The sequence below is a fragment of the Quercus suber genome, unplaced genomic scaffold (genome assembly GCF_002906115.3).
Source record: "Quercus suber isolate HL8 unplaced genomic scaffold, Cork oak 2.0 scaffold_69, whole genome shotgun sequence".
Lineage (NCBI taxonomy): Eukaryota > Viridiplantae > Streptophyta > Magnoliopsida > Fagales > Fagaceae > Quercus > Quercus suber.
In genome coordinates, this window is record NW_027069534.1 from 1,074,448 (window position 1) to 1,094,464 (window position 20,017).

The window sequence follows — 20,017 nt, forward strand, 5'->3', positions numbered from 1 at the left end:
TGTCTAAGAATGGGCAAATTTCAACATCTCGTCGATAGTCCGGCGTTGATAGAGGAATTTAAGCAAAATTATGGTATACCGCAGGGGGTGAATCTGAGATATTGCCCTCCGGAGTAGATACTAACGGCCCGAAGAAAGGGAGAGGTCGTAATCCTAATGATAGCCTTCATCGAAGGGGGAATGACCCTCCCAATGGGTTCCATCACCTTGAACTACCTTCGCAACCACAGGCTCTCTCCTGAGCAGTGCGCGCCCAACACCTTTAGGATATTAGGAGCTATCAATGCCTTGAACCAACAGTTAGGATTAGGGCTGACCTGGCATGACCTGGCATATATGTATGAATGTCATAGCCAAAAAGGGGTGGGATACTACCTTAAATCCCGATCCGATATCATTAGATTGTTCTCCTGCCTTCCCAAATCAAATAAAGAGATGAAAGACAACTATTTAATCGTCTCGGGCGCATGGCATGACGGTCTACACTGTCCGACCGAGCCAAGAGAGCCAGGTGTGACTTCCTAGACTTAGGATTTCTAACAAGAGTCTTAGGATCTTCGTTCTTCATAACCTGTTTTTTATGCCATCATATTTCAGTCTTCTGACCGGATCTGTTTGTTTGTTTGTTTACAGATAAGGCACATACTGCTCTTCGGCTTAGCCTTATCAATGCCCCCGCCCTTAATTATCTACTATGCTCGGAGATATTCATGAGTGAAGACAGACAGCTCCGGTCCATCCCACTTATACTCGGCTATGCGCCCAAGAAAGCAGATATCCAGCTGGCCGACAATGCCATTATACGAGGTGATCACCGGCTTCGGCGAATAGACGTCGCTCGGCGACACTTTTTAGCGCCATACGACCTTGAGCCAGTTCCACACCCCAACCCACAGGGCATTCCATTGCTAATCAAACCGGTTCAACAAGTTCCCATCAAGCCGGTGGTCGTAGGAGAAAGGGTCGGCTCTTCATCCTCTTCGCTAGAGGATAGATAGACAAGTTTAGATTTGAAGGGGAAGTTTCAGGGGGAGTGCAAGTAATACCCTCCACAGATTCCGAGGTCAAGGCTGACAGGCAATCCAGTGTCCACCCACCACTTTTGCTAACTACTCTCCCCGAGGACTCTTCGGAGGAAGAAGAGATGTTTGACCTAAAGCTTCTGCTGAAGACAAGGGGTAAGAAGGCTGAGTCCAAGGGGATGGGGACTTCTCGACCAATGGTGAACTTACCTCCTCCACCCCTACCTCAGGTTCCTGATCCGGCCTTGAAACCAATATCAGACTTAAAGAAAAAGAGGTCTCTCGAGCCTGAGGAGCGGGAGGTGGTGGTGCCACCAAAGACCACAAAGCAACAAAAGGTGGTAAGGGACCATCGGAGCAAGAGGGACTCATCCGTGGAGAGGAGGGAGGAGCCTCCTGTGGCCGACGTGCGCCGAGGGCAACGCACGTGGTCTCCCAGGCTGGAACTAGATGGTGTCCCTTTTTCCTAAGAGACCTCTGTTAGGAACTATGATAGGGGTAGAGCGGGATTGATAGTTGAAGCTTTAGAGCAACCATTGCTCCTCCCCCGAGACATGGAGTCATACAGGCGCTTCAGCCGGTATGATCTTTTCATGTCCCTGAAGAGGGACCTGGCCATGGTAAGCGTGCTTATCCAGCTCTTCGGTTGGCATATTAATTTTCTATATTTTATGCTAATTCTATTACTTTACTTGTTCAAATTACCCAGCAAGTCTTCGTGGCCGAAGAGTGGAACCGAAAACCCTATGTTGAAACCCAAGCGGAGGCCCACTCTAGGTCCGAGGTGGAAAAAGCATTGGGCAGCCTAAAGGAGGAGGTCTCTCAGATCTCGGACCAACTAAAAGGGGTGACCCAGGAAAGGGATAGCCTCAATGCTGGTCTCAGAAATGCTGAGACCCAGGCCGAAGCCCAACGCAAGCTGCTAAATGACACTCAGAACAATCTGGCATCTGAGAAAGCTCTTGTGAAGGAACTTCGCGCCGAACTCCAGAAGGCCAGGGAGGCTACCAAGCAGACTCAGAGGGACGCTCAGCTGGCCAATGAGGCGAACAAGGCCGAAAAGAAAGCAGCCTACCAACTGGGAGTGGAGGTGACCGAAAAAGGTCTTACTGAGCAATTTGCTTCGGTCGCCCGAGACTACTGCGATATGACATGGGGCAAGGCGCTGGATGCTGCTAGGGTGTCTGCTGACTCGAAACTGAGGCTGCCTAGGAGCATTTATTACAACCCAGACATCCGAGAGCTCCTAGAGTCTGATCCCCCTCCTCCAACACAACTCTCAGAGGCCTCGGAGCAACCCTTGGTCAGCCAAGCTCCCCTAATCACCCTTGAGCCTCCCAAGGATTTTGGCCAGCCAGGTGATCAGAACACCCCAGCTGAGCCACCTAAGAATATGGGCGAGGGCTTGGAAAAAAAGAAAACATCCTCAGAGCCCAAGGGCCAGGCTCCAGCAGAAGCTTAGACACTTAGATTTTAGTTTTTTTTTTTTTTTTTTTTATACTATTTTCTTACTCTTGTTCTCCTTCTATGCAAGGGATTGTAAACTATCTTGTTTTGATCAATGAAACAGTTTCTCTTTTACTTTTGGTGTATTTGTTGCATACCATATGACTTACTTTTGCTACAAGTAACTTTACTTTGTAATTATGGTAACATAGGCAAACATAATCATCAGATCTGGCAAATAATATATATAACTAAAATTAATTCCGAAGAGGACAGTACATAAAAGTTGCTGTTCAGTAATGAACATAAGTATTATAAAAGTTGGATAGATCTTTTCGCACGTACACTAGAAATGTTAGCATAGGTTAGAGTTGCTATTAAACATAGTTAAGAATGTCAGGCAAGATTTATTCTAAAATTAACCTTCAGTATTAATAACAACACAAAAGTATTAACTAACTAAAAATCACCTGGTCCGAGGGTCACAGGCAGGATTGGGTTTAAGTTTAAATACTTATGGAGAATAACCAAGGGGTGTTAACTAACCCAAATCATCTGGTCCGAGGACTACATGCATGATTAGATTTAAGTTTAAACACTTAGAGAACCGATAAGGAGTGTTAACTAACCCAAATCATCTGGTCCGAGGACTACAGGCATGATTGGATTTAAGTTTAAACACTTAGAGAACCGATAAAGAGTGTTAATTAACCCAAATCATCTGGTCCGAGGACTACAGGCATGATTGGATTTAAGTTTAAACACTTAGAGAACCGATAAGGAGTGTTAACTAATCCAAATCATCTGGTCCGAGGACTACAGGCATGATTGGATTTAAGTTTAAACACTTAGAGAACCGATAAGGAGTGTTAACTAACCCAAATCATCTGGTCCGAGAACTACAGGCATGATTGGATTTAAGTTTAAACACTTAGAGAATCGATAAGGAGTGTTAACTAACCCAAATCATCTGGTCCGAGGACTACGGGCATGATTGGATTTAAGTTTAAACACTTAGAGAATTGATAAGGAGTGTTAACTAACTCAAATCATCTGGTCCGAGGACTACAAGCATGATTGGATTTAAGTTTAAACACTTAGAGAATCGATAAGGATGACAAGTTATCACAGTGAACAAAGAAATGATTCGATTAATAATAGTACCTTTTGAGGTTATTTACATTCCAGGGGCGTGGTATTACATAACTATCCAAGTCTTCCAAGAAATATGCCCCAATGCCAGCCCCTGAACTAATACGATGTCCTTCCCAGTTTGGTCCTAATTTCCTCCAGGCTGGGTTTTTCGCAGTGCCAACGACTTTCCTGAGTACCAAATCACCGGGTTCTAGGGGTCTTAGCTTTACGTTGGCATCATAGCCCTACCTGAGTTTCTGCTAGTAGTGCGCCAGCCGAACCATTGCATTTTCTCTCCTTTCTTCGATCAAATCTAAGCCCGCTTCTAGGAGTTCATCATTGCTGGTCAGACTGAATGAGCTAGTTTTTAGAGTTGGGAACCCCGTCTCCAAAGGAATGACAGCTTCAGCGCCATAAGTCATCGAAAAAGGGGTTTCTCTAGTAGATCTGCGAGGTGTAGTTTTGTAAGCCTAAAGTACGTGTGGCAACTCTTCAACCCACTTGCCTTTCGCATCGTCCAATCTCTTCTTCAATCCATTAACTATGACTTTGTTAACTGCTTTAGCTTGCCCATTCCCCTGAGGATAGGCATGGGTAGAATATCTATTCGTGATTTCCAGTTCGCTACAATAACTCCGAAATGCATTACTGTCGAACTGTAAGCCGTTGTCTGAGATGAGAGTATGAGGAACTCCAAAACGAGTAATGATATTCTTCCACACAAATCTTTGCACATCTATGTCTCGGATATTGGCCAGAGGTTCAGCTTCAACCCATTTGATGAAATAGTCTGTGCCGACCAGAAGGTACTTCCTGTTTCCTGCGGCCTTTAGGAATGGACCCACTATATCCAAACCCCACAGTGCAAACGGCCACAGACTAGATAGTGGGTTGAGGACTCCACCTGGTTGGTGTTTGTTCGGCGCAAATCGTTGACATTGATCGCACTTCTTTGCATAATCATGGGCTTCTTTTTGCATGTTCGGCCACCAATACCCTTGAGTAATGGCTCGGTAAGCCAAAGACCTACCTCCCGTGTGACTTCCACAAATTCCTTCATGCAACTCTTCTAGTAGCGACTCAGCCATCTCTGGATGAATACATAACAGGTATGGTTCTGAATAGGATCGTTTGTATAATTTTCGGTCTTCGGACAGCCAAAATCTGGTAGCCTTCCTTTGAATTTTGTCAGCCTCTCCCTGCTCTATGGGCAAAATGTCATCTTTCAAGAATTTGATTATAGGGTCCATCCAGCAGAGACTATCTCTGATCTGGTAGACTCGGACTGCATCCCCTTTTGTCCCGGTGGGCTCATGGAAATCCTCGACGAGAATAACTCTCGGCAAGTGTTGCTCCGAAGAGGTGGCTAGTGTGGCCAAAGAATCTGCATGTGTGTTACTGCTTCTAGGAACATGTAGCAAGCTGAAAAATTCAAATTCCGACTCCAGACATTTGACTCGATTCAAGTATCCTTGCATTCTTTCATCCTTCGCTTCAAACTCCCCCTGTACTTGGCCCACAACTAATCTTGAGTCCGAGAACAACTCCACTGCCTTTCCTCCCATTCTTCGGACCATAGACATTCCCATCAATAGAGCTTCATATTCTACCTCGTTATTGGTCGCACCGAAATCCAGCCTTAATGATTTTTCGATGATGATTCTCTCTGGAGATATCAAGATTAGTCCTACTCCAGAACCTTTTCAGTTCGCAGCACCGTCTACATATACTTCCTAGCGGGCAGGATCTTGTTGAGAAATCATGCCAACCGATTTTTCATCCATATCTCTCTTTGTCGTTATTTCTTCTAAGCTGGGTTCTGTGAACTCGGCCACTAAATCCGCAAGGATCTGCCCTCTGACTGAAGTGCGAGGCATATACTTGATATCAAAAGCTCCTAAAATAGTGCCCCACTTGGCTATCCTCCCCGTGTAGTCGGCACTTCGGAGTACTGTCTTAAGCGAGAGTTGCGTGAGCACAACGACAGTATGTGCTTGGAAGTAGTGGGGCAATTTTCGTGTTCCAAGTACTACTGCCAAAATAGCTTTTTCCAGTGGCAAGTATCTGATCTCGGCCTCATGTAGAGACTTACTCACACAATAAACCGGCATTTGTATACCTTGATCCACTCTTATCAATACTAGACTTACAGCATGGGGAACCACCACGATATAGGCAAATAAGACCTCATCTGGTTCAGGGCTGGACATAATCGGCGGCCGAGCCTAGTAGTCTTTAAGTTGTTGGAAAGCCGAGGCACATTCTTCAGTCCATTCAAATCCCTTCCACTTGTTGATTAGCGAGAAGAAGGGTTTACACCTATCCGCGGACCTAGAGATGAATCGGTTCAAGGCAGCTGCCATCCTTATTAACTTCTGAACCTCTTTCGGATTCCGAGGAGGCTGCAGATTTTGAATAGCCTTTATTTGATCGGGATTGATCTCAATTCCCCTGTGCGTTACCATGTAACCCAAAAATTTGCCTGATCCCACACTAAATGAGCACTTCGAGGCATTCAAGCGCAATTTGTGTTTTCTCAGGGTTTCAAAAACGTTATCAAGGTCCTTCACATGCTCAGAAATAACCTTGCTTTTACCACCATATCGTCTATATAGACCTCAACGCTTTTGCCCAATTGTAATTCAAACATCTTGGTCATCATCCGCTGATAAGTAGAACCTGCGTTTTTCAGACCAAAAGGCATGACTTTATAATGGTAATTACCAATGGAGGTAACAAAAGCGGTTTTCTCTTGGTCATCTGGGGCTAACGGTATCTGATGGTAACCTTGGAAAGCATCCAAGAAACTCATCCGAGGATGGCCGACAGTAGCATCTACTAATTGATCAATTTTCGGCATAGGGAAAGGATCCTTAGGACAAGCCTTATTTAAGTCCGTGAAGTCCACACAAACTTGCCACTTTCCACTCTTCTTCTTTACCACCACAATATTTGCCAGGCATTCGGGATAAAAAACTTCTTTAATAGCCCCAGCCTGTTTGAGCTTCATCACCTTTTCTTTAACTGCATCCGCATGCTCTTTGGATGGCCGCCGAGGAGGCTGCTTCTTGGGTACACTCAGTGGGTTGACCCTCAAATGATGGCAAATGAACTCTGGATCCACCCCTGGGGCCTCGTAAGTACTCTAGGCGAATACGTCAATATTTCTTTTAAGGAAATCAATTAGCTCATCCTTTTCTGGTTGAGGTATCTGAGACCCGATTTGAAAGTACCTTTCAGGATTGCTTCCAATTAAAACCTGCACTAAGTCCTCGCATTTAGCGCCTTTATCAAGATCTTCGACGGGTGATAACTGACCTCTTAACTGCTATAAGTCTCCCTTCGCCCTGGCTGAGGATTCAGTTTCGGGCTCGTGCCGTATGGCAGCCACCAAACATTGCCTAGCCGAGGATTGATCTCCGCGGATTTCATAAACGCGCCATTCGGATGGATATTTAACTTTTTGATGCAAAGTGGAGGAAACAGCCCTCAGCATGTGTAACCAAGGTCTGGCTACAATTGCCGTATAAGGGGAATAAACATCTACAACAATAAAGTCCACTTCAACTACTTCTGAGCCAATCTGTACGGGCAGCCGTATCTGTCCTTTTGGGGTGACCATCCTTCCCTCGAAACTAACCAGGGGAGAACAGTAAGGAGTTAAGTCATCAAGCTTGAGGTTCAGCCCCTTATAGAGGTCAGGATACATAATCTCCACCGCGCTACCTTGATCCACCATCACCTTCTTCATATCATATCCCCCGATTCTGAGTGTGACTACCAAAGTATCGTCGTGAGGTTGAATGGTTCCAGCTTTATCCTCGTCTGAAAAGCCTAAGACAGGCGGGACAGCCTCTCTAAAGCTCCTCAGATCTCGACCAATATCCCTTGCTAGTAGCTGAGCCATTGACATAACTTTGGATGGCCATGACCCTGTTCTTTCTGGCGCTGCGAAAATGACATTACTAGTACCTAATGGAGGTTTCGTAGAATCTCTCTTCTTGAACTCAAAATTCACTTGACCTCCTCGGCCACTGGAGTGGTGCAAAAGGTGCCTCAACCTGCCTTCACGGACCAACTGGTCCAAATGATCCCACAAACTTCTGCAGTCTTCAGTGGCATACCCATGGTATTGACAATAGAGGTTGTGATTGTGTCTCTCAGGGTTCCCTACCATTTTACTCGGCGACCTAAAAAATGATTCATTTTTTATCTTTTCCAGAACTTGATGAACTGGCTCCTTGAACACTGCATTGACTGCTTGAGCATTTGTTGACCCCAACTACCCAGCGAAATCTCTCCTCGGCTTATTGTTGTTGTAACGATCCGACCTGAAGTCCTTCCTGTCTTGGGGGATAACCTTATCCTTACCCTTCCCTTGCTGCTGATCTTCTTCAACCCTTTTATATTTTTCAATACGGTCCATAAGTTGACACATGTTAGTGACAGGATTGCCGGACAAGGATGTCCTTAAACCATGATCAGTGGGGAGACCCAGCTTAAACGTGTCTAGGGCCATTGCATCAAAGTTGCCCTCCATATCATTAAACATCTCTCAATATCTATTCGAATACGCCTTAAGGGACTCACCTTCACGCATGCTCAAGGATGGCAGAGAAGACAAGGGCTTGGCCACCCTTTGGCATGTGACAAAATGTGAACCAAAAGCTTGAGTGAGCTCTTGGTAGGAATTAATGGAGTCTGCTTTCAGGTTGTCAAACCACCTCATTGCCCCGGGTCCAAGACTAGAAGGGAATACCTTGCACATCAAAGCTTCATCTCTGGAGATGGCTCACATGTTCCACAGGGTCCGTTTTACTGTTATAAATAGTGAAGGTTGGCTGGTTAAAGCGCCGAGGAAGCTTTGCTCCTTTAATCCTACGCGTGAAAGGTGACCTAGAGATTTGATTCAACACCTTACTCATGGCATCATTTCTCACCCCTCTATGTGATGGCCTTTGAGGTTACTTCTTGCGAGGGTGTTCATCTTCATATGAAAAAGATTCACTGATTGGAGTCCGAGACCTTTGTTCATAAGTGAAGTCTTGTTCGTCACCCGAGTCTGCATCAGAATGTGAGGCAGTATGTTTTCTTTTTGCATGGCGCAACTCCCTCCTTAACCTTTCAATCTCTATTTGCATGCTATTCTTCTCTACATGAGACACATGACTTTTGCTACAAGGTTGAGTTCGCTCAGTGTGTGTAGTATGCACACTGCCTTCACGATCTTGTCTCCGCTCCAAATTGAGAAAAGGGTTTATATGCTGGGACGCCCCAGATTCTGCCGCTTGTTGCCCTAGTTCGGCCATGACCAACTGCTGCTGCTTCCCCTTACACTCAAACTCTTCCCACAGACGGCACCAATTGTAGGGTTAGGATTTGTGGCCCAAGCCCAAAACAATGAATTTGTAGAGTATGAGTGAAAGAGTTAGGTTGATTATGGGGTCGATAACAACTAATCACAACCTTCAAGCACAAACCAACATGAATTTACACGTAAAGAATGGGTGTCCGAAGAGCTATATTATTGATTATGTGGTGAATACAGATCTTAGGGTTATAATAAAGCTCCTCCTCTTTTCTTTTCTCTCATTTTTCCTTTTTTTTTCTTCCTCCCCCTTTCCTCAGGAGCTTTTTTCCTTTATATAACCTCCCTTCTCCTCATCTCCATCGTCCACTTGTACCTCATCTGTGAATATACTTGAGTATATGTCATGCCAAGCATCTCTTTTAACTCTGTGTAAGTGGCGGTAGGTGAGGATACACTGTTCAGGGGTCTTCTCCACATAAATGGGCCAGAAAAGTTGTTGCAGAGCATTAAATACGGTGGTAGCAGCTTTCTCTTTAGATAGTTCTTCATCCTTATCGTTTCTAAGTATACTTAGAGCTTATCTTGATCAGGAGGAGTCCTCGAAAGATCATCTTGACCTTTTATACGTTCAATTGATCCATACTATTCGCATCAGAGGAGTATAACCTCTTCGGACAGAAGGCGACCTCTTCGGATTGTAATCACTTTTCTCTCTGGGGGTCCCTCTTCCAGATGGGCCTTGCCCTTACCTCTCCTTCTCTTCGGACGCACAGTAATCCTTACATGGGGCTCTAGGCCCCCTGTATTAGATTGGGCATTTTTCCCCCCACAAAATAGATTCAAAAATATTTGACTCTATTATATTGACCAATTTTTCATCAAATTCATACACCTTTGCACATAAAAGGCCAAAGCTATGGTATTACCATTAATGACATGTTTAACTGTCATTTAAATCCATGTGATCTTTCATAATGTATGCATGTATTGCCAAATACACAACTAATGTTCGTATTTAACAAAAGATATCAACCATTGTATCAATATATATGTATTACTCATGATTCTAAAAAAAAAAAAATGTATGACTCATAGATTACATACCATTAACTCTTGCCATTACAATCTTGCACATAAGTCAGAAACCATATACCTTCTAGAACAAAACCTGTTTATTTCTTTTCCTCCATTAACCTAAACTTGTACAAGGCCTGGATCATCAAACTATTTGTGGTTTCACGACTGTTTCTTTCTTTTCCTCCATTAACCGAAACCCGTACAAGGCTTGGGTCATCAAACCATTTGCAGTTTCATGAAAGAAAAGAATGGCTCCCTACTTAGACATGTATTCTCATCAAATATATATAGCCTATAAATCAAACAATCATGCTGTTTATGCAATAAATAAATGCATATAAGTCGTCCAAAAAATCCACCAAATAGCAACTCAAAACCAATTTGATAGTTTTATATATACTTCTTTATATCAAAGACTAAAGCAACAGTATATAACAACTTTCGACAATTTGTCTTTTATACAAAATCTATTTACTGTATTCGTTTTATTGTTGCATTGTGAGACTGTCTAAAGTTGTTGTTTGAAAAATGAATAATATTAGAAAAGAACCAATTGTGTTTTTATTTCTAAATTACAATAATTATTGATAATGCTGATGTGCAAAATTATAGAGAGGTCAACCAAAAGTTAGGGATTTCGGTTTTATATATACTAGTCGCAGACCCGCACATTGTGCGTGATAAATTTTTTATGGTAGTGTTATTATTATTAGTATATTTTCTATGTATTACTACTCAAGTTGCATTATATATGTATATCTTCTCAATATATATATATATATATATGTATGTATGTATGTATGACCATATATTGTAGGATTCATGGTGACCGGAGGTTTTGGTCATGGAATTAATTTTGTATTATTGGAGATTAGTATTTGGAATAGAAAGAGGAAATTTTATTGTAGATTTTTTTTTTTTGAAACATAATTTCTACCATACTCAGTTGGCTAATTTGTACATTTTCAAGTCAATTGAACACATTTTGCATGTTACATGCGTTGGGTTAATATACCTTGACCCCGATTAATTAATTCAATTACCAAGTTGATTAATTAGGTTCAATTGTATGCAAATCGTGAATGTACCAACAAATCACCAAATAAACTAAATACAACGGAAATTAAATTGACATGATGATTTGTTGACAAACGGGAAAAACCTTTCGCAAGGCAAAAATTCAGTTGGGAGATTTTAAGGTCACCACTCCAAAAAATCCACTAATCAACAATCAAGCTGTTACAAGTATAAAAAATCTTACCAATTACCCTGACCTATCCCAAAATACCAACCTACAGTTGAACCTTCACTCCAATACCCAATTGGACTTGATCTTGTAGTAGCATTCTTTCCCTTGATGCACAAATCTTCAATCTGTGACTAACCTTTTGCACGGATCTTAGTACATAACTAACTCCAACAACTTGAATAATGTTGTTGGCTGCAAAGTTCTTCACTTCATCAACAATGAAGATTTGGAAGCACTTGGTCACAAAACCTTATGGCGTACAAACGAAGTAGCTTCTCACAGAGAAAAATAAATCTCTTGGTCACTGAATACGTGTTAATGGCTTAAAAATATATATATATATATATATATATGTCTAGGGTTGTGAGAAAAGAAACCCAAATCAAATACAAAAGTCTGGGCCGAAATTCAGATCTAAAAAACTGAAAATCGTAGTTTTCAATAAATTAAGCTATTGTCGAGCTATCTATTGAGCTTCACATTAAGTCTCAATAGCAGGCATTTGTCGAATTATTTGTCGAGACTTAATGAATAGCTTTTTTTCACTTGTTTCTTGGACCAATCTTCATGTCTTTTAATACAAAAACTTTATATGCTTGAACAACATATTTCTTGATTTATTAAACCCATTTTAGATCTACCCAATTACAAGTAAAGTGTATTTTGTCAAAAGATTAGTCAATTACATAAAATATAACCCTAACAACATGTAATTCTCTGTTTCCATAAGGGTAAGGGCATTCATGATCCCAATGACCCACTCCATTTTTCCTTGCTTGCTTGGTATTTTGGGATGTGAAATGTGTTTGTTCCAAAAGTAGTTTGTCAAAGGACTGTCGATAGTTTTGCAAAAATTGTTTTCGATCTGGTTGGTTTAGAATTAATAATAGTAGTTGTATTCCTTCATCATTTGATTTGCATAACAGCAAAATTGTGAGTCCATATTTTGCATTTTTGTCTCCTTCTATGTTGGCTTAAAGAAAGATTTATTTTCCCGCTTTAGTTTGATCTTGTACAAATATTTGTGAGCTCCGAACCAAAATAGTGCTTGTTTGTTTTCAACCCTAAAGCATTGATGAATGAGTTTTAATTCATTATTTCGAATGAATAAAGGATTTTGGAGTAGTCCAGTCAAATTGATGTGGTGAAGAACTTTTGTTTTTTTGGTTAGCCGATTGAATCACTTGCAGTTGTTAAATAGAAACACATATTAAGAAATGAATGTGCTAAAAAAAAAATCAACTGGTGATAAAACATGATAATAATTATATACTAAGGATGACACGTGAACATTATTATCATCACAATTGCAATATTGGATCCATGAAGTCAAAGTTTTTTTTTTTTTTTTTTCAAAAATATAACATTAACTCTAGAACTATGCACAACTTCATTGTATAAAATTAATAAAAAGAGAAAATATAGGACTACAATATTTTGTGCAACAATTTTGAACATGGAAGATTGTGATTAGTAGAGAAAAAGTGGAGAGTTTATGTGAAAGTAACAGACATCAGTTGTGAATTTAAATATGTGTACCTCGTCTTTCAACATTGAAAAATATTTCGAGCAATAATTTTGTAAGTAATTCATATTGTACGCTCATTTTTGTGATTGTGTAGAAAGTATTTTTATGATATTTTTGGTTTGTATTTTTCGAAATTGTTTAGGATTGTAATTTATAGTGTTGTGCTTGTTTTAGGGATGAGTGACTGTTTAAGTTATTAGCAATTTTTTTTTTTTTTTGGTAATAGAAATCTTTCATATACCCTCCACTATAAAGCTTAAATCTTATTGTATTGAATATATATATTTCAATTGTAACTTACATTTAAATGTTCTCCTCCATAAAGTGTATCATTATTGAGGTGTCTTGATTTGAATTGATTTGTGTTGCATAATTTTGATCCGCCAACCTAGCCATGTCTTAATCAATAGGATAGGGTTTTCATTAGCAATCACATATTCCATGTATCTAAATAATTAGCAAATGATGAGAGTAGCAAATAAATTAACACATGTCTATTATTTTCATTAATGGTAAAATAATAGTTGTGAAGCAATTGAATAGTTCTATATCTTTTGCATAACAGAGCAGTAAATTTTAGATTGAACATGTAACCTATTCAATAAATAGTCGTCCCTTTTATCTTGACAAACTGGTGTCATATATCCACAACTTTGCTAGCGAGAAGTAAATATGACCCCAAGTTGATTCATTTTCTTGACCGGTGTTACCTTGATAGGCTCTTGAATAAAGAGAACAACAATCAGCATGACAAAAGTTCATCTGCAAGATGATAGTGCAAGCATTGAATATTGCAAGAAGAAATAGGAAAAGGGTCGTCCAAACACAAACCATGCATAAGTTGTATCGATATATAAATAATTTATTAATAATTTTGAAATAGCTGAAAATTCATTAATATCTACATCAGTTACCGAAGACAAAGTTATTGACTTTGGTGATTGTTATGTAAAAATTAGATTGATTAGGAAATTGTCACTTTGATTTTTTTGTAGATTTATTAAATTGTTTGAGAAATAAAACATTTATTTGAAGTTAAAGATGGACACCTCAATTGAATAAGTAAGAACCACCTAAAAAAAAATTAAAAATGGGAAAATAATTATAGGAAGGCCAGTGCATATAAGATGCCTGATGTTTGGTGTATTTGATTTTGAGCAAATGGAGTAGAGATAATGGGGAATGTGGATGGTTATGGCTTGCCCCATGATACTGTGTAATACCATAAACACATGGCTACTCGAAGACAAACCTTAAAGTAGTGTGTGAGGGATGTTCATTAGTGTAAGTGTCATTTGAATTGTGTAATTTTGAAAAGGAAACGAAAAACAGAAAGTTTGAAACCGTGAAAAAGGGTTTCACAAAGGGTTTTGCATGAGAAACAAAACACGGGGAAGGGGAAGGAATTTGAAACTGTGCGTGCAACAAAAGGAAAGGAAAAATAGAAAGTTTGTAACCGTGAAAATGAAGGGTTTCACAAAGGGTTTAGGTTGAAAAGACTTTGAGTTTGGGCTTTATGATGGAATTAAATAAATAAGAAGTGGGTTTTATGGTGGAAATAGAGCTAATATTTATTTTATATTTATTAGTTTTTTAAAATTGATAAAAACTATTTTAAAATTGTTGGACAAATACAAAAAAGATGATGAAAATGACATGGCTGTTGACGTGGCTCAACATGAGTATAGCAATATTAAATTTTATGCTTCAGCTTTTAGTAATATGTAGATTTAGATGTAGATATAGATATATAGATAAGGGGGGCAGAAGTGCACAATAGTAGTAGGTATAAATGCTTAAAATAAATGATGAAAATCAGAAAGCTTTAAATAATAACAATAGGTATTTTAATAAGATTTTAATAATAGATTTAAACACTTAGAGGAGATAATAGTAGATACAAAGCTTTGAACCGGAACAGAAAAAGGTTACAAGCTTAGGAAGCAGTCTTGAAACTATATGGAATTTGAAATTAGGAAAATTAAGTGATGCCTTCATCTAAAAGGGACATCACCCCTTTATAGGCAAAATAAAACACTATTTAAACAGTGAATAATAAATAGTAAAATTGATTTTTTTACTATTCATAGCAGGTTAGCAAATTTGTCAACATGTGCTGTCTGGAGGGAATCATCCCCCGTGGAGAACAGTCACAACAAAAGCCATACTTCTATTAGGGAATCAAAATAGCTTTAGTAACTTTAGCAGGGAATCAATGTAGATCAATAACTTTAACATGAGATTCTTTGTCTGTGGACTAAGCAATTTTGGCCATTATGCTAACAAAGTTAATCCTCACCTAAGTCTGGTGTGGAAGCTTCATCATGACTAAATAATTCATGATTATATGGGTAATAAGGATTGTCATTAGCAAAAGAGGCTTCTGAGGATGCTTTGGATTCTTGGTCATCTTCTTCTGCTTTTGAGTTAGCATTTGCAGGTTCTTTTTTATCATTTCATTTTTGTTTTAACAGTGCAATTATATTAGATTTGCTGAGACCATCAAAAGCAGAGCTTTTCTTTTTGGTCTTGGCAAAAGACTTAGTAGGTTTAGTAGCAAATGTGGTAGCAGGTGTAGTGGGTTAAGGCATGGCTGCTTGCCAAAGGGGTAAGCTAGATCTTGAGTTTTAACATGAGTAATAGTGTTAACAGTGCTTTGAGTAACGGTAGGGAGCTCTCTGGTAACATTATCAATAACATCTTGAGTGTGGGAAAACTTGTCCCACCATTTAACAAACCATTGCCGAGTAGAGTTAAAGAGGTTTAAAGCCTGTGCTATGTATCCAAGAGTTAGACCCTTTTGGATATACACCACTGTCAGATTCTTTAAGACATTCTCCCCTCTCTATGTGTGTGTGTTTGTTAAAAATACTTAGTATTCTAAAAAAAATAAAAAATTCACGTTTACTATTTTAAGTCATGGTATTCAATCACCCAACAGAAAGGATAAAAAAAAAATGGTGAAACTACGTCATTAGTTTTAATTCCTAAAGTTTACTTGCTGAGTGCTATTGCTATATGGTAAGCTAAAACCATATAAGTTATTTTCATTTAAATTATGGTAGACATTTTAACTTGGTCAAGCACTTCGTATATCTATTTATACAACAAAAGATTAATGCATTAAATACCCACTATTTCATTTTTGGTCTATAGAAAGACTACTGCAAGACTCTCTGCCTTTGAACTCTTGTATGGTCACACTAAAAAAAAAATCTTCTATAATTATATTGAAGAAAAAAAAAATGAAAACAATCAAAAGTTTCTCACACAATGAGAATGAGAAACTTATACAGTTTACGGTTTTTTTTTTTTTTAATGAATAAAATAAAAAAGAAAAAGAAAAATTAATGCTTCTTTGTTTTTGGGTTCTTATTTTATTTTATTTTAAAATTTTTTTTTGTGTATCTTTGCTTTAACAATTTTTTTTGCCCTTGTTTTAGAATTAGAGAGTTTGATGTTGGAGATTTTGATTGTAAAGGTATCTATCTTTATCTTTCTTTGATTTTTATGATCGTTTGGATTGAGAAAGAGGAAGGGAGAGTAAAGTAGAGTTGACCTAAAATTAGCCTATATTCATTCAACTTTACTCTACTCTCTTCCCTCCCTCTCAATCCAAACAGGCCCTTAGTTAGTGTTTTTTGTACTTAGGTCAGATCAGTGGCAGAGCTAGGAATTTTGGCTTAGGGAAGCCAAACTATGGTATTCATAAATAGGTCTAGATAAATTCAAAACATATTCATATACAATTAGATTAGCAGGAACTCGTTATTTTCCTAATTTTTTTTTTAATGAACATAATCTTTCTAAACTTTAATGAGTATACACAAATTGTCTACTTTACTCTAAACATGTATGGAAAATAATCCAAAGAGAAAAATGATTAATTTTTAAATATAATGGAGCCAGGAGTTTGTAACTCAATTGATTGGATGTATAAATGAAAAGATAAAAAAAGAAAAAATATATAATGGAGATTTTTGTGTAAGTTTTTTTTTTTTTTTTTTTAAATTGTTTTGGAAAATTAAGCTATTTATTTTTGTTTTTTCTTGGGGGAAGCCAATTTTTTTTTCCTAATGTTATTGGAGAGCAACTCAAATTTGGGGGGGGGGGGGGGGGGAATCTCATTTTTCTTTGCCCCACTTAACCAATTTATAACATATACTAGTTAGGGTAGCACATGCAAAGCACGTGCTTGTCGTGGAAAAAAAGTATTGTAGTAATTAAGGTCAATTCTAAATTTTTTTTGTATTACAAAACAAAGATACGAATAATTTGATTTTTAAAGTATATATAATTTACATTAATCAAAAGAGACATTAATTTTAAGAATTTTGAGAATTATGTCAAAAAAAGTTAATCTCATTCGTTTAAGAATTTTGATCAACCATAAAGTTAGGGTAGCTATTTAACATATAAATATTTATTTAACTATAATAGTTTTTTAGTACCTACTTACTAAAAACAATATATCTATTCTCTAAAAACTTCTAAGAATGATAATGAATATCATCATCTTCCATTAATAAACAATTGAGTTTTGCTAAGAAATTAAAAAAAAAAAAAAAAAAGATAACAAAAGGCTTGTGTAATCGAATATCATCATTCTAACTTTCTAAGAATTTTTTATCATTTAAAACTCAAAATTCTTAAAGAAAATTTTTAGGATTTTCAAATTTAGCAGGAGTAATTTAGACATTACACAATAAATATTTTAAGAATCATAAACTTTCATTAAGGTTTAACTGAGAGTAAAACAATATGACATATTTGCTATTTTCCAAAATATTAAGAGAAAAATTGCATGATTTTAAAGTTTAATGAAAAATTGTAATCTACCCCAAACATAAAGGATGAAAAATGTTTTTTCCTAATTTTATTTTGTTTTTTTTGTTTTTTTTTTTTTTTTTGCAAAACTATGTGTTTTTACTTAAAATAGTGTGCAAAGAAAAAAAAATACAAAAAGTCAACTCAAAAAAATTGTATGTGAAATAGTGAATTTTGGTTCAACAAAGTTGATTAAACGACAAAAATTTCTAAAAACACAACAGAATGACGCAACATTTTCATAATACCTTTATAATTTTGTTATATTTTATTTTTACTTGTAAAGAATTGATAGCTCATCAGTTTTGAAAAATATTGTGACAACATCAAGATGTCTTAACATTTTTCACACAAAAAAATGTTATGTCCATGACATATTCACAACAAATCATAAATAGTAGGTTACTACAAGTTGTTATTGGTGAGTAAAAAGTGGTTTCATTGATAAGTATAAATTAGAACAATAACAATTGACCATATTTGATTTGTTATGAAAGTGTTGTGAAAATTATTGTGGACAAACAAAAAATAATATAGCAAATATACTACAACTTTATTCATTCACAAAAAAAAAAAAAATTACTGTAGCGAAATTATTGAACCATATTTGTGTACAACAATATAAATTATTGTGGACAAATCATAACTACTGTAGTGAAATTACTGTAACTTTTCCTATTCACTCTTTTTATATATAATGTATATATATAAAATATACATTGCACTTACAATGTAATTTATATTGTAAACACATAAAAATTGGTAAATGTTGTACACATTTGTAAAATTTGTACAATTTTTTTTTGCAAATGTGTATAATATTTGCTACTTTTTGTGTGTACACAATGTAAGCTTACATTACAAGTAGAAAGTAAACATATAAAGATCCTTTAAAAAAAAAAACAAGCTCAGACCAAGTTGGTGAACTTGAAGGAAAAAAAAGGAGGAAAAACGTAAGTTACTAAACAAAAAATACTGTTTATAACACTATTCATGAGCTCATTCGTTCTTTTTATATATAGAAAAAAGGAGCACAAATTCATGACTGGGGAAAAATTATTAAAAAAAAAAAAAAAAGATGAACAGTACATATTGAACAAACCAAAAGTATTGTAACTTTTACACATTCACCCAACAAGTGTCACAACATTTTCACAAAACATTTATTTTCAGTTGTAGTTGGTCACAATTTCATTTTTTATTATTTTATTTTGACTTATAAGAAATTGACACCTCAATAATTGTGAAAATATTGTGAAATTTATTACGTCAGTATAACAATATATATGCAGGTTCTTATAAATATTTAAAAGAAAAAAAGTACAAACAGAATACTAAAAAAAAAAAAAGTTGTAGCTACTGTAGCTACAGTGCTACTTGAACAAACCAAAGAGGCATTGTAGCAACTGTTCAAAACTTGGGGAAAAAAATGGCTCACTATACCAAAAGGGGCACAAATCGATGATTGAAAAAAAAAAAAAAAGTACATATTGAACAAACAAAAGTTCTGTAACTTTTACATATTCACCTAACAAGTGTCATAACATTTTCACAAAACATCTATTTTCAGTTGTGGTTGGTCACAGTTTCATATTTTATTATTTTATTTTGACTCATAAGAAATTGACACCTCAATAATTGTGAAATTTGTTGTGTCAGTATAACAATATATGTAAAAGGAAAAAAAAGTACAAACGAAAGACAAAAAAAAAAAAAAAACTGTACCTATTGTAGCTACAGCACTGCTTGGTACTATAGCTACTGTTCAAAACTTGGGGGGAAAAAAGACAGAGGCTCACTAAACCAAATGTACACTGTACACTGTATGCGTATTCGCGTAGTTGTGGTTGGTCATAGTTTCATATTTTATTATTTTATTTTGACTTATATGAAATTGACACCTCAATAATTGTGAAATTTATTGTGTCAACATAACAATATATATAAAAGGAAAAAAAAAAGTACATATGGAATACTAAAGAAAAAAAAAAAAAAACTTGGAGCTACAGTATTGCTTGGTACGGTAGCTACTGTTGAAAACAAGAAAAAAAAGAAAAAAAAAAAGAAAGGAAGGCTACCTCATGAAACCAAAATGCACAATGCAGAGCACTGTAGCGGCATAGCCGCTCTTTATATAGTTAAGAGATATAGGATATTAAAATATTTCAGTTTGGGGACCTATTATGTGGCTCCGCCATTGGATTAGATGATATATATTTTTTCTTTATTTTTTATTATGTGGCTCACGAAACCAAAATGCACAATGCAGAGCACTATAGTGGCATAGCCGCTCTTTATATAGTTAAGAGATATAGGATATTAAAATATTTCAGTTTGGGGACCTATTATGTGGCTCCGCCATTGGGTTAGATGATATTTTCTTTATTTTTTAAGGTTTTGGGATTATGAACTTCTTTTTTTAT

The 20,017-nt window shown here is 37.0% G+C and overlaps 1 protein-coding gene across 1 annotated transcript; it reads left to right on the top strand.

Moving 5' to 3' along the window:
* Positions 1 to 1,144: 1,144 nt before the first annotated feature.
* Positions 1,145 to 2,484, top strand: LOC136067377 (uncharacterized). Its single transcript, XM_065773133.1, has 3 exons — positions 1,145 to 1,452; positions 1,507 to 1,642; positions 1,732 to 2,484. The coding sequence occupies exons 1-3, from the start codon at positions 1,145 to 1,147 to the stop codon at positions 2,482 to 2,484; spliced, it is 1,197 nt and encodes a 398-aa protein (XP_065629205.1).
* Positions 2,485 to 20,017: the final 17,533 nt, after the last annotated feature.